The 14,002-nt window shown below is 42.0% G+C and overlaps 1 protein-coding gene across 3 annotated transcripts in view; it reads left to right on the top strand.

Moving 5' to 3' along the window:
* The window catches only part of LOC127579755 (glutamate receptor ionotropic, NMDA 2C-like), a 74,503-nt gene that overhangs the window by 44,191 nt on the left and 16,310 nt on the right, over positions 1-14,002 (top strand). For all 3 annotated transcript variants that reach the window (XM_052032649.1, XM_052032651.1, XM_052032650.1), the window contains exons 7-9: positions 11,397-11,550; positions 12,598-12,723; positions 13,047-13,276. In XM_052032649.1, coding sequence (XP_051888609.1) covers positions 11,397-11,550; positions 12,598-12,723; positions 13,047-13,276 — 510 coding nt within the window. The remainder of the gene's footprint in view (positions 1-11,396; positions 11,551-12,597; positions 12,724-13,046; positions 13,277-14,002) is intronic.

The following is a 14,002-nucleotide window of genomic DNA, read 5'->3' as shown; positions in this document are numbered from 1 at the left end:
GCATCACATGACAGTGTCTGTGCCTTCCCAGCAGTGACCTGGAGCAGATTTTGACATGCGTCACTGTGAGGCAGTGGAGGGCCATGGGAGGGGATGCTGAGGTAAACCTGGGGCAGCTGTTGCACAGAAGGAAACTGATGCTTGAGTCATACAGCACGGAAACAGGCCTTTTGGCCCATCAAATCTGCACTAACCATCAAGCACCCATTTACACTAATCCCACACTAATCCTATTTTATTCTTCTCACATTCTCATCAACTCCACCCAGATGCTACCACTCACCTGCACACCAGTAGCCAATTAACCTACCAACCCACATGTCTTTGGGATGTGGGAAGAAACCGGAGCACCCAAGGGAAACACGTCACAGGGAAAACGTGTACACAGACAGCACCCGAGGTCAGGATTGACTCTGGGTTGTTGGAGCTGTGATGGGTTGTTGGAGCTGTGAGGCAGTAGCTCAACTAGCTGTGCCGCTGTGTCACCTAAATGCTGCCTTCAGGTAATGCTGTCAATGGATCAGTGCACAGGTGAGAAATAGCAAGAGGACAAAGGTCTATGGGGATATGGTGGGGAGCAGGAAAGGTGGTCACTACCCAGTGATTCTCTGCCTGTGACTGGGTGGGTATGAATGAAATTGAGCAAGGGAGTCCTGAGCAAGGGCAGAGGTGTGGAGAGAGGAGAGTGTAATTAAACACACTAAAGGCTACTTACAAGTTAAGGACAAAGAGAAGGACTACCTTTTCCACAGTCACACAGTATGCCACTCGTCACTCAGAGCTCTTGATTTAACAGTAGGGGTAGCGGACTGATTCAGTGGATTCAAACACAGACTGAGCGCAGAACAGTCATACCAGATAAACGCTGTTGGCATTCAGTAAACACAGAGCAATCACATCACACAAATCACCAAATCAGGACCACACAAACTTAATTCAAATAAATACAAAGCTGTCATGCGAATTAAATGTTTGACATACGTGAATGTAATGCAAACCTCTCATACTGCACAAGTATGAACCAAGTCACAGAATATCTAGAAACTACAAGCACTGAAATAAATACAGACCATTCATATTTGCTGAGTGCAGACTATTAAATACAGTCTACTTCTGAATAAATATAAGCCAAATACAGTCAAATGAAGAAACAGTTACAGATAATATAAACATTGACACTAAATGAAAACTGCTTGCACCAAAATGACATAGATGACTTGAGGCACACTCGTGCTAAATCCTGCATGAGTCACTCAGTCTAAACAAATACACATTTGCACAATCTCAGTATCACACCTTGGAACTCTCTGGGTTATTAAAATCACCAATTTTTGCTGGAATTTGGAGAAAATTTCAAGTCACCTCAACTCAGTCCTGGAGATGCACATTTAATATTGGGCCTGGGATTGGTTCCAGTTCATGGACTTAGGCTTGACTTCAGGGTCTGTGGATGTACTTGTGCCCCCAACCATAAGTCCCATGAATGCAACCCGTACTATTATACCCAATATAAACTATTGTCAATAAGTAGTATCTGGGCAATATAAATATATAACACTTACACTAATTATAGTGTGTATACCTTTAAGAACCTTGTGTACCATCTGGCATGACTTTGGATACGTTGTTGTATCAGCCACTGCTGTTAGTTAGGTGTTGTTCTCTAGGTCTTGCACTGTGCTGCTGCCACAAACAACAAATTTCATGACTTACGTTAGTGATAATAAACCTGATCCTGATTCACCAGTTAAGTAAGGAAGGATGCTTGTTTAGAAGTATGTTTATCTTGACATGTCTCATTTAACAGCAATGTGGGAGAATCTGCAGATGCTACACTGGCAGCAAGGATGGAATATTATTTTGAGGAAGTAGCAGAGCAGTGCAAGGGAAAGGAGACCAGAGACCTCTATACATTGCTGATGATAGCAGGCAGTGGACATGGCAGATACCTTGATGAGCTGGAAAAGTATGAGAGATCTTAGCTATTTTCTCTATACATGGAACCATTGAGGATTTGGGATCACCCAAGGATAAAGGAGAGAATTTATGTTTGGAGTTAAAGGATGAGGGTGAAGCACTAATTAAGTACTTTGCATCAGTATTCATCAAAGAGAAGAACATAGAGGATAGTGAGACCAGTGTGGGGCATTCTAATGTGCTGTTACGAGAAAAGGTTATTTGAGGTCTCAAAGGTAGAGGACTCTGGACACAGTCTTTGGAGTTTTAAAAATGATTTAATCAAAGACAAACACAGGAACAGACTGAATGGGAACAGATGCACACTCGCACACGGGTGATTGCAAAACATGGGGGAAATCACAATAGGAGAAACACACACACACAACAAACTGTGTACAAACAAATCAAGGAAGAAACAATACGACACCTGCCACCCTCCTTGACTCAGTGCAAGCATCGGCTGTTAGCTCCCAGGGATCCTTAACTAATTACCCTTGCAGTGCACAGCTTACCTCAACATCCCTCCAAGAAGACAAAGAGGCAGAACCAAGCATGTGGCACTTTTTATACTGCTGGAGGGCTGGCTGGTCCAGCCCAGGTCATTCAAAAGGGCCAATGGCTCGGTGCCAGCAAGGACAAAGGTGCTTGAACGGGTCAATTGTTCAGGTGTGCACTTGATGGGTGGGGTGGAGCCAAACCCTGATTGACAGCGGTGTGTCTTCTGACCCGATGAGCAATGCTGTCATCCGACCAGAGGGGTCAGTGTTGTGACAGCCATGACTTTTCACACTACATGTGCGAGGGCATTTTGAGATCAAAAGGAAGTGGTGTTGGATCTTTTGAAGAGCATCAAGGTGGATAAGTCCCAGGGCCTGATAGAATATACCTCAGGTTATTGAAAGAGGCAAGAGAGGAGATTGCTGGGGACTTGACAAAGATCTTTGTATCTGCACTAGCAACAGATGAGGTCCTGGAGTACTGGAGAATTGTAGTTCCTTCATTCAAGAAGGAAAATAGGGATAATCCAGGAAAATTCTGGGCTGGTGAGCCTCACATAGGTGGTAGGAAAGCTATTGAAGAGGATTCTTAAGGATAGGATTTATACACATTTGGAAAAACATGCTCTGATTCGGTACAGTCAACATGGCTTTGTGCAGGGCAGGATATGTCTTACAAACTTGATTGAGTTTTTTGAGAAGGTGACAAAAGTGATAGATGAGGGTAGGGGAGTGGATGCTGTCTACATGGATTTTAGTAAGGCATTTGACAAGGTCCTTCATGGTAGGCTGATCTAGAAGATTAAGATGCATGGGATCCATGGTGACTTGGTAGTTTGGATTCAGAATTGGCTTGCCCATAGAAGACAAGGGGGTAGCGGTGGAAGGGTATTATTCTGGCTGGAGGTCTATAACCAGTGGTGTTCCGCAGGCATCAGTGCTGGAGCCTCTGTTGTTTGTGATACATATAAATGACTTGGATGTAAATGTAGATGGGTGGATTATTAAGTTTGCAGACGACACAAAGATTGGTGGAGTTGTGGACAGTGTAGAGGGCTGTCAAAGATACAGCAGAATATACATCAGTTACAGATATGGGCAGAGAAATGGCAGGAGGAGATTAATCCAAACAAATTTGAGGTGTTGCACTTTGGGAGGTCAAATGTAAGGGGAAAGTATACAGTTAATGGCAGGACCCTTAACAGCATTGACGTACAGAGGGATCTTGGGGTCCAAGTCCATAGCTCACTGAAAGTGGCCACGCCATGCGATAGGGTAGTAAAGAAAGCACCTGGCATGCTTGCCTTCATTGGTCGAGGCACTAAGTATAAGAATAAGGAAGTAATATTGCAGCTGTATAAAACTTTGGTTAGGCTGCACTTGGAGTATTGTGTGCAGTTTTGGTCACCCCATTACAGGAATAATGTGGAGGCTTTGGAATGTGGAGACTGTGGAAAGGGTGCAGAAGAGGTTTACCAGGGTGCTGCCTGGATTAGAGGGTACGAGCTATAAGGACAGTTTGGACAAACTTGGGTTGTTTTCTCTAGAGCGGCGGAGGCTGAGGGAGGACCTGATAGAAGTTTATAAGATTATGAGAGGCAGTCTCATAGTTATGAGATGGGGTAGACAGTCAGAATCTTTCTCCCAGGGTAGAAATGTCGAGTATATACACATATACAGAGAGTGGTAGGTGCCTGGAACGGGTTGCAAGGGGTAGTGGTGGAAGCAGATACAATTGTGGTGTTTTAAGTGGCTGTTAGACACACGAACATGCAGGGAATGGAGGGATATGGATCATGTACAGGCAGAAGGGATTTAGTTTAATTCAGCATCACGTTCAATGCAGACATTGTGGGCTGAAGGGCCTGTTCCTGTGCTGTACTGTTCTGTGTTCTATTACTGAGAGAAATGATGTTGTTGAGGTCCCAGGAAGGACGGAGAGCAGCATGCTGTGACCATGTATGAAAAGAAGGCAGCAATGCTACCATGGGGCTGGAGATGTATGAAATGCTGGCAAGTTTACCTATGCCAGGAACCACAGACTAGGACTCCTATGAGGAGACTGTAACGTGATACATAGAACAGAGAACAAACAGTACAGTACAGCACAGCACAGGAACAGGCATGTAGGCCCATGATGTCTGTACCAACCACGATGCCTGTTTATACTACAGATCTGCCATATCCCTCAATTCCTTGCCTATTCATGTGTCTGTCTAAATGCCTTTTAAACGTTGCCATCACATCCACTTCACCCACTTCCCCAGGCAGCACGTTCCAGGCACCTACCACTCTCTGTGTAAAAAAACTTGCCATGTAGATCTCCTTTAAATTTTCCCCCTCTCACCTTAAACCTATGCCCTTTGGTATTTGACATTTCCTCCCTGGGAAAAAGACTCTATCTACCTTGTCTCTGCTTCTCATAACTTTATATACTTCTGTCAGGTCACCCCTCAGCCTCCGACACTCCAGAGAAAACAATCCAAGTTTGTCCAACCTCTCCTTGTAGCTAATATTCTCTAATCCAAGCAAAACTTGGTGAACCTCTTCTGCACCCACTCCAAAGCCTTCCCATCCTCCTGTAATGTGGCTACCAAATAAAACTTGCACAAAACTCGAATGTGGCCTTACAACTGCAACATGACTTCCCAACTTTTATACGGGGGCCAGAATTAGGATGTCTTGGAGCAATGAATGGTCCTTGATGAACATTAAGGCATGGAAGGTCAGTGACCTTGCTTTTTCTGAGTGATGTGAGTACAGTTTTCAGGAGGGAAGATGTGAGGTGAAGAGCTGGATGTGGGGTATTGTAGCGAGGTGTGTTAACCTGTAGTACATACTGCTGTTCTGGGAGAGAGAGTGCAGTCCTGGAGGAGGGCAGTGTCTCTGAGACATGGAGCTGGTAAACAGCCTGAGCCAGGGTCCCAGTGAGCTGGATGCTGCAGGAGGATTACTGCAGCACTGTGGAGGCCGTTTAGTGTCTGGAGATCCCAGGCATGAGGATACTCAAAGCCTGATGGCAGCCCAATGCATCTTGGCCAAGATGCGGCCTGAGAGACTGAGAAGGCTGGAAACACTACAGCGAGGGAAAGTCCAAGGCAATAATATTCCAGCTTCAAAGGGTTCAGTAGGGAAAGGGAAAGATCTAGTGTCCATTGGAGCTGCAGTGGGAGTTGTGATTTAAGGCAGAGTGTGCCACAGAACAGAAGATGGGAAGCATTAAAAAAGTTTAAATTAGAAACTGTTGTGAGAAATTGTTATTCAGGAAGGTTGGGAATATTTTGGAAACAACATATATTTGCAATGATTGTCGTAGCTAATGAGATATTGGTCAATGTTTACTGTTGGGAGTCACAACTGATTTCAAGAAATCATGAGATATGTTGTAACTCACGTATAGTTAAGTAACTCTTTCTTTATTTTTCAATCTTTTTATTAATTTTCAAATTAGTGCAAAATAATATATATGACATTAGTAATTATACATCTGGTGCAAAGAGATCAGGATAGCAATCATAACAGTTAAAATATATAATCATAAGGAGTAAAAAAAGTAATCTAGACCTCCCGCTCTCTTATTAAGTGAACAAATACAAAAGGAAAGATTGAAAAGAAATGAAATTTAATTATATGAAAGAAGAACCCCCAAATCAAAAAAAAAATAATATACCAAAAAAAATAAAAAACTTCAAAAAAAACTGGACTGATATTTCTTCAATTAAAAAGAAAAAGAAACATTACTATGTCGTCAACTCCTCTCCTCTGCATTCAAGGGTTATTGAGAGGGATCTGAAAAAGGTCAGCTTATATCATATGGAAATATTGAATAAATGGACTCCAAACTTCCTCAAATTTAAGTGAAGGATCAACAGTGCCACTCCTAATTTTTTCTAAGTTTAAACATGCTATAGTTTGAGAAAACCACTGAAAAGTGGTGGGAGCCATTGGATCCTTCCATTTGAACAAAATGGATCGCTTGGCCATTAATGTGACAAAGGTGATCATATCAAGCAGAAGCAGATAAATGGCGAGATTCCATAGAACAATACAGCACAATACAGGCCCTTCAGCCCACCATGTTGTGCCGACCTTCAAACCACTCCTAAGACTATCAAACCCCTTCCTCCCACATATCCCTCTATCTTAAATTCCTCCATACGCTTATCTAACAATCTCTTGAACTTGCCCAACGTATCAGCCTCCACCACCACCCCCAGCAGCGCATTCCATGCACCAACCACTCTCTGGGTGAAAAACCTCCCTTTGATGTCTCCCTTGAACTTCCCACCCATTACCTTAAAGCCATGCCCTCTTGTATTGAGCATGGGTGCCCTGGGAAAGAGGCGCTGGCTGTCCACTCTATCTATTCCTCTTAATATTTTGTATACCTCTATCATGTCTTCCCTCATCCTCCTCCTCTCCAATGAGAAAAGCCCTAGCTCCCTTAGTCTCTCCTCATAATCCATACTCTCTAATCCGGGCAGCATCCTGGTAAATCTCCTCTGCACCCTTTCCAACACCTCCACATCCTTCCTATAATGAGGCAACCAGAACTGGACACAGTACTCTAAGTGTGGTCTAACCAGAGTTTTGTAAAGCTGCATCATTACTTCGCGGCTCTTAAACTCGATCCCACGACTTATGAAAGCTAACATCACATAAGCTTTCTTAACTACCCTATCCACCTGTGTGGCAACTTTAAGTGATCTGTGGATATGAACCCCCAGATCCCTCTGCTCCTCTACCCTGCCCAGAATCCTGCCATTTACCTTGTATTCCGCCTTGGAGTTTGTCCTTCCAAAGTGTACCACCTCACACTTCTCTGGATTGAAATCCATCTGCCACTTCTCAGCCCAGCTCTGCATCCTATCAATATCCCTCTGTAAGCTTCGACAGCACTTCGACACTATCCACAACACCACCAATCTTTGTGTCATCTGCAAACTTGCTAACCCTTCGCTAGGTGAACAAAGCTGTTCACCTTTTCCACTGCTGACCCCTGAATGAAGACTGGTGTGTGTTCTTCCAACTTTCCCTTCCTGAAGTCCACAGTCATTTCCTTGGTCTTGCTGGCGTTGAGTGTGAAGTTGTTGTTGTGACACTACTGAACCAACCGATCTATCTCACTCCTGTACGCCTCCTCATGGCCATCTGAGATTCTGCCATCAACAGTGGTGTCATCGGCGAATTTATAAATGGTATTTGAGCTGTGCCAAGCCACACAGGCATGAGTGTAAAGAGTAGAGCAGTGGTATTCCAATACCAAAAATATTGGTATTCCATTATTGCTGAATAGTTAAACCACAATTAAGTTGTGATTAATTATAATTAAAGTTGTTAATTGCTCAAATGTTAAAAATGCTGATAGTTGTTACATCTTGTTGCATTTTTTTTTACAATACAAGATAGGTAATTAATGAAATTTAATGTAAAAATGTAATTTCATTTTTACAAATTTCTGTTAATAAACTGGCCGAAACTCTGCATGTTTTAAAAATCTTTACTACCATTTCACATTAGCGTTATATTTCAAAATTTGCTTTTCGGGTCATAGCCAAACTTCTTAAGGAATGGAAGTATCCCGTAGAGGTTTGAAACTTCTTGGGCTCAAAAAAGGTTGAAAAGTATACCCAGGCCCTGAGAACATTACTCTAATGGTTGATCCAACCTCTGCTGTTCATAAAGAGCTGCGGAATCTGAAGTGGAATCCAAAGCATTTACGTTAGTACAATCTATGATTGCTGGTTTCCCAAAGGTTAAAACAATATTGGCAAATCCCCACACCTGCTGAGGCAAACCTGGTTCAGGTAATGTTATTTTTTGTCATGTATGAGGTATCAGTGATATCAGTAATATATCATGATGATCACCAAATTGTAAGAAATAATGAAGATCCACAGTTGCTGCCTTGGGTGAATCTGAAGATAGGAAACTGAGTGCTATAACAACCTTGACCTCAAATGTCACAGCAGGCCATCACAAATGTGCGCCTGTAGCTGAGACTGCAGAAGGCCTTAGTCAACCTTAGCCACAGCACACACAGTTCTCTGGAGAAAAATAGACAGGAGTGTGTTACCCTGTAATCCCTGGACATTTTTGGAGAAAAGATAGATATTAGAAAGCAGGTCTTGAATGTTCAGAAGCCTAGTAAGCCATAAAGGAGAGAGATGTTGGGGCCAAGACGATTAACTACAACATTTAAAGGTGGTATTAAAAACTTAAAGAAAAAGCAAAGATTGTTGGTGGGCCAGAAGATTGGAGAGAATATGAAGAAAGAACAAATATGATAAAAGAGCAATAAGTTAGAGTGCACAATAAAGGCAGCCAAAAAACATTTAAAAAGTAGATGCTATGAGTGTCTATAGATATTAAAAAAAAGTTAACAAAGTGAGCATTGGTCCTACATAAAGTGAGTCTGAGGAATTAATTATGGAAAACATGGAGATTCAGAAGAATTAAACAAGTATTCTGCAGTAGTCTTCACTATAGAGGATAAAAGTAACATCCCAGATTTTGCTCTACATTGGGAACTGGTAGGAAAGGAGGAACTTTGGAAAATTACAAACACTTGGGAAGTAGAACTAAGCAAATCCTTGGAGCTGTGGGCAGACAAATCTCTGGGCCCTGAAGATCTGCATCCTTGGGTTTGAAAAGAAGTGCTGAGTGAGATTGTTGATGCATTGGCTGTAATTTTCCAAATTTACCTAGATTTGCATTTAGAAGGTAGGAAGTACAGGTCAGTCAGCTTAACATTTGCCATCAGAGCACTTAGAAAATGTCTAAGTAATCAGGCAAAATCAAGTTGGGATTTGTAGAAGGCAAATTATGTTTGATCAATTTACTGGAATTCTTTGAAGCAGTTACATGTGCTGTGGATAAAGGGGAACATGGCTGTACAATATTTGGATTTCTAGAAGGCATTTGATAAGGTGCTGCATCAAAAATTAATGCAAAAATTGAAAGCTAAAGATGTAGGATATAAATTGCCATTGAAGATTGGCTGGCTACAGGAAACAGTGAGTAGGCATAAATGACTACTTTTTGTTGGCAAGATGTAATGGTATGTCACCAGGATTGGTACAGGAGCCTCAGCATTTTACTATTCCATCAATGGTAACCCAAAAATTGCAGTAATAGGATGAGGTTGTAAATCAATATTCAATACAGATGAAATAATGTTAAAAATATCTTTCCAATATTTTTCCAAAAGGGGACAGGACCAAAACATATGTGTCAGGGAAGCCACCTTCGAATTACACCTGTCACATATAGGATTTAAATGATGATAAAAACAGGGTAACTTGTCCTTGGACATATGGGTCCTGTGACCACCTTAAACTGTATCAGTGTCTAGCACACATAGAAGATGTATTAAATAATTGAAGAATTTTCTTCCATGTCTCTGTAGGTAAAAGTATCTGGAGTTCTCTTTCCCATTCATTCTTAATTTTATCAAGTTCCTCTGAACGTATTTTCATAATCCGATCATAAATTATTGCTATCAGGCCCTAAAGTTTTTTCTGTAATTCCAATTTTATATGGTGTCGGGAAAAAAGGTAAAGTAACTTTTAAAAAATTTCTAATCTGTAAATATCGAAAAAAATGTGATCTAGGCAGATTGTATTTATTAGACAACTGTTCAAAAGATAAAAAACAGTTGTCAATGAATAAATCTCGAAAACATGTTATACCCTTCATTTTCCATAAGGAAAAATCTGAGTCAATTCTAGATGGTTGAAAGAAAAGATTAGATTGAATAGGACTTGATAAATTAAATTTATTCAATCCAAAGAATTTACGAAATTGAAACTATATCCACATTGTATGTTTAACTATTGGATTAGTCATTTGTTTACTCAATTTACTAAGTGCAAAAGGGAATGAAGCTCCTAAAATAGAAATTAATGAAAATCCTTGCACTGATTCATAATCAAGGTGCACCCAACAGGGACAAGGAGTTGCATCTGGATCTTGTGCCCAGAAAATTAAGTATCTGATACTAATCGCCCAATAGTAAAATCTAAAATTAGGCAAAGCCATACCACCATCCTTTTTTAATCTTTGTAAATATTTCTTACCTTGGGTTTTTATTCTGCCATATATATGAAAAAATTTTGGAATCAATAGTGTCGAAAAAGGATTTCGAAATAAAGGTTGGAATCGCCTGAAATAGATACAAAGATTTTGGTAAAATATTCATCTCAACTGCATTAATTCGGCTAATCAATGATAAAGAGAATGGGGACCATTTAGTGAATAATTGTTTAACGTAATTAATTAAAGGTAAAAAGTTCACTTAAAATAAGTCCTTGTGTTTCTTGGTAATTTTAACACCCAGGAACGAAAAATAATCAGTCACTAATCTAAATGGTAATTGCTTATAAATTGGGACTTGCATGTTTAGTGGGAAATGTTCACTCTTATTAAGATTTAATCTATAACCAGAGAAAACACTAAACTGAGCAAGTAGTGATAATACTGCTGGAATAGATTTCTCTGGGTTAGAGATATAAAGTAACAGCTCATCTGCATAAAGGGACACCTTATGAGTCCCCTTTCCATGAGTGATACCAAATATGTTACCAATATAAACCTGAAATGTGACCGTTTCTCTCACCACAGTTGCTGCCTGACCTGCTGAGCTTTTCTAGCGTTTTCTGTTTTTGTTTCAGATTTCTAGCATCTGCAGTTTTTGGTTTGATTTTCTATATAAAATCCACTAATTCAAAAGGAATGTTAACCATTCACACTTGTGAAAGCTGAGCCTTAATAAAAGCCAGCCAGTCTCACTCAGCATTCACACTAAGTAAAAGCCATTTATATTAAAATCAAAGCAATCCCCCCCAACTTAATAAAAATAAATCATTTGTATTAAATAAATTCAGATGTGTCTCTTTTTCAATATACATTGGCCATTGTGCGCTTCATTTCCATTTTCAGGTGTTCTACCAGAGAGCAGATATGGCCATTGGCTCTCTCACTATAAACGAGGAGCGTTCTGCGATTGTGAGCTTTTCTGTTCCCTTTGTGGAGACTGGGATTAGTGTGATGGTTGCCAGGAGCAATGGGACAGTCTCCCCATCGGCTTTCCTTGGTAAGAAGAGCAGCTTTGGCTGTGAAACATTTGTGGTTTTATCAGATCTAAAAGTTAAATATTGTTGACAGTACCAGGTGGTGTCTTGGACTCAGATGTGAAATTCTGATCAAAAAAACATATAAATGCTGCCAATTTCCCAGAGGCCCATTGACAGACTGAGTCGAAAAATCCTCTGTATTTATGTTTCAATGCATTTATCAGGAATTTTCTGAGTAACTGTCCTGATTGGTTATAAATATTTTGGAGAAAATTCCATTTAATGTCTGTGGGTAGCACTGGTGCCGAGGACTAGCTCAGCAGCTTGGGCAAGGCTCAGTGTTGGAAACAGAAGCGACTGAATAAAGGATGAATAATGTGTTGTGTTGTAACTCAGTGATGCAGCTGAGGCCAATTACGGCAGCTGGAACAGGGAGCACCAGCTGCCTGCCACATGATAGGTTGCCTGCATGGGCCAGCAGGCACCCAGCACACAATGGCTGGTGTGCCAACAGGTGGTCCCTATATAACAGAAGACAACTGGCAGCTGGGGAAGGGGCAAACTCCCTGATATAATGATCACCTCTCCCTGGCACAGTGAACACCTCCTAGTAATAGTGGTTACTTCACCAGCAGAGCAGGCACCTCCCTGGAATAGAATCAGCACCCGTGGATGGCAGGTTACACCTTCCTGGGTAATGGACAAGCTTCAGTGGGATAACAGTCATATTCCCTATAGTATTGGTCCATCCCCCAGGGTGGATGAGGGGATAGGGAAAGTCACACATTTGGGAAGGTGGGGGGGGGGGGGGTTGTAGGGGGAAGGTGGTGGTTAAATCCCAGAATTGCCACCTCCTGGGTTTGTGATCACACTTGTGATGTTGAGTCCCATTGATTGGATCTTTTAAGGCAGAACAGGAGATCCTAGCCTGAGGCAGCAAAGTGATGCCCCACAGGAATTCCTGCAGGTTATGGGTTGGACCGGAGAAGAATGCATACACTATTAGAACGAGGCGAGGGGTCCATGCTTATGTGGGAAGTACTCAGCTGTGATTCTTGTCTTTACAGAGCCTTACAGCCCTGCTGTGTGGATGATGATGTTTGTGATGTGCCTGATGGTAGTTGCTCTCACTGTTTGTGTATTCGAGTATTACAGCCCTGTTGGATACAACCAAAACCTCCAGAGTGGCAAGAGTAAGTTATCCGTTTTTTGCGCTGCCTGATTGAGGACCTGCATAGGAGAGGGGCTGGGAAAGCCTTGCATCTGGTTCACACTGTTCCATGATGACAGTTTATGTTTATAGTTTTGAATTTACCAATCACTTTATGGTTTCTATTGAAATTTTCAACATTATGAAAAGAACTCTGATTCCAGTAAACTATTGTTGGTGGTGGGAAGGGTCAAGAACAAGTCAAAGTGCAAACAGCTTGCTTGCTGATAAATGTAGACTAGAAAGGGGATGGAAGAACAGGTTGGGTGCTTTTCTCATTGTGTGTGTCTGGCTGTCTGTCCACAGTTACAGGAGGTCCGACATTTACCATAGGCAAATCGGTGTGGCTTCTCTGGGCATTGGTCTTCAACAACTCTGTCCCCATTGAAAATCCCAAAGGTACAACGAGCAAAATCATGGTCTTAATCTGGGCCTTCTTCGCTGTCATCTTCCTGGCAAGTTACACTGCAAACCTGGCAGCGTTTATGATCCAAGAGCAGTTTGTCGACACAGTCTCAGGTCTCAGTGACAGAAAGGTAAGGCCAACCTTACCCTAAATACACCACCCACATCACTGGGCTGGAGGGCAGACTGATCCACCCCCACCTCTAGATCCCACCCAGTCAGTGTCACAAAGGGAGCTCTAAATTCATAGCCCGGGGTCCAACACAAACGACCCTTCCATCATCAGTAAGATCACTACCACCTCCTTCTGTACCAAGCAAGGTGTGAAGGGCAATCTTGGGGAAGTAAATTAGTGTCTGAGAGCATGAAGTGGTGTCTGAGTGAATGAAGGAGAGGTTTGGTTTGTTCAGTGATCTCTCTGGTAGCAATCTTTTCCCCAGGGGAGGGGAGTCAAAAACTAGGGGGGCATAGATTTAGGGTGAGAGGGGAAAGATTTAAAAAGGGATTTGAGGGGCAACTTTTTCCACGCAGAGGGTGGTGAGTGTATGGAATAAGCTGCCAGAGGAAGTGGTTGAGGCTAGTACAATAGTATCATTTAAGAAACACTTGGATAGGTACATGCAGGGGTGGGGCTTAGAGGATGTGGGCCGAAGGCAGGAAATTGGGACTAGATGGGTGGGCACCGTGGTCCGCATGCACTCATTGGGCCGAAGGGCCTGTATCCGTGCTGTATTGCTCTATGACTTTGTGGGTGGGGTGTGCCTCATGGTGTTGAGTCAGGTTCTGATGGAGTTTTGCCTCTTGTTATGAGCTATCCTGAAGGATAATTTTCTGGATGCCCAAGGGAAGTCATGGGG

Source organism: Pristis pectinata, chromosome 18 (assembly GCF_009764475.1).
Source record: "Pristis pectinata isolate sPriPec2 chromosome 18, sPriPec2.1.pri, whole genome shotgun sequence".
Taxonomy (NCBI): domain Eukaryota; kingdom Metazoa; phylum Chordata; class Chondrichthyes; order Rhinopristiformes; family Pristidae; genus Pristis; species Pristis pectinata.
This window is presented reverse-complemented; position numbering and strand designations above follow the sequence as displayed.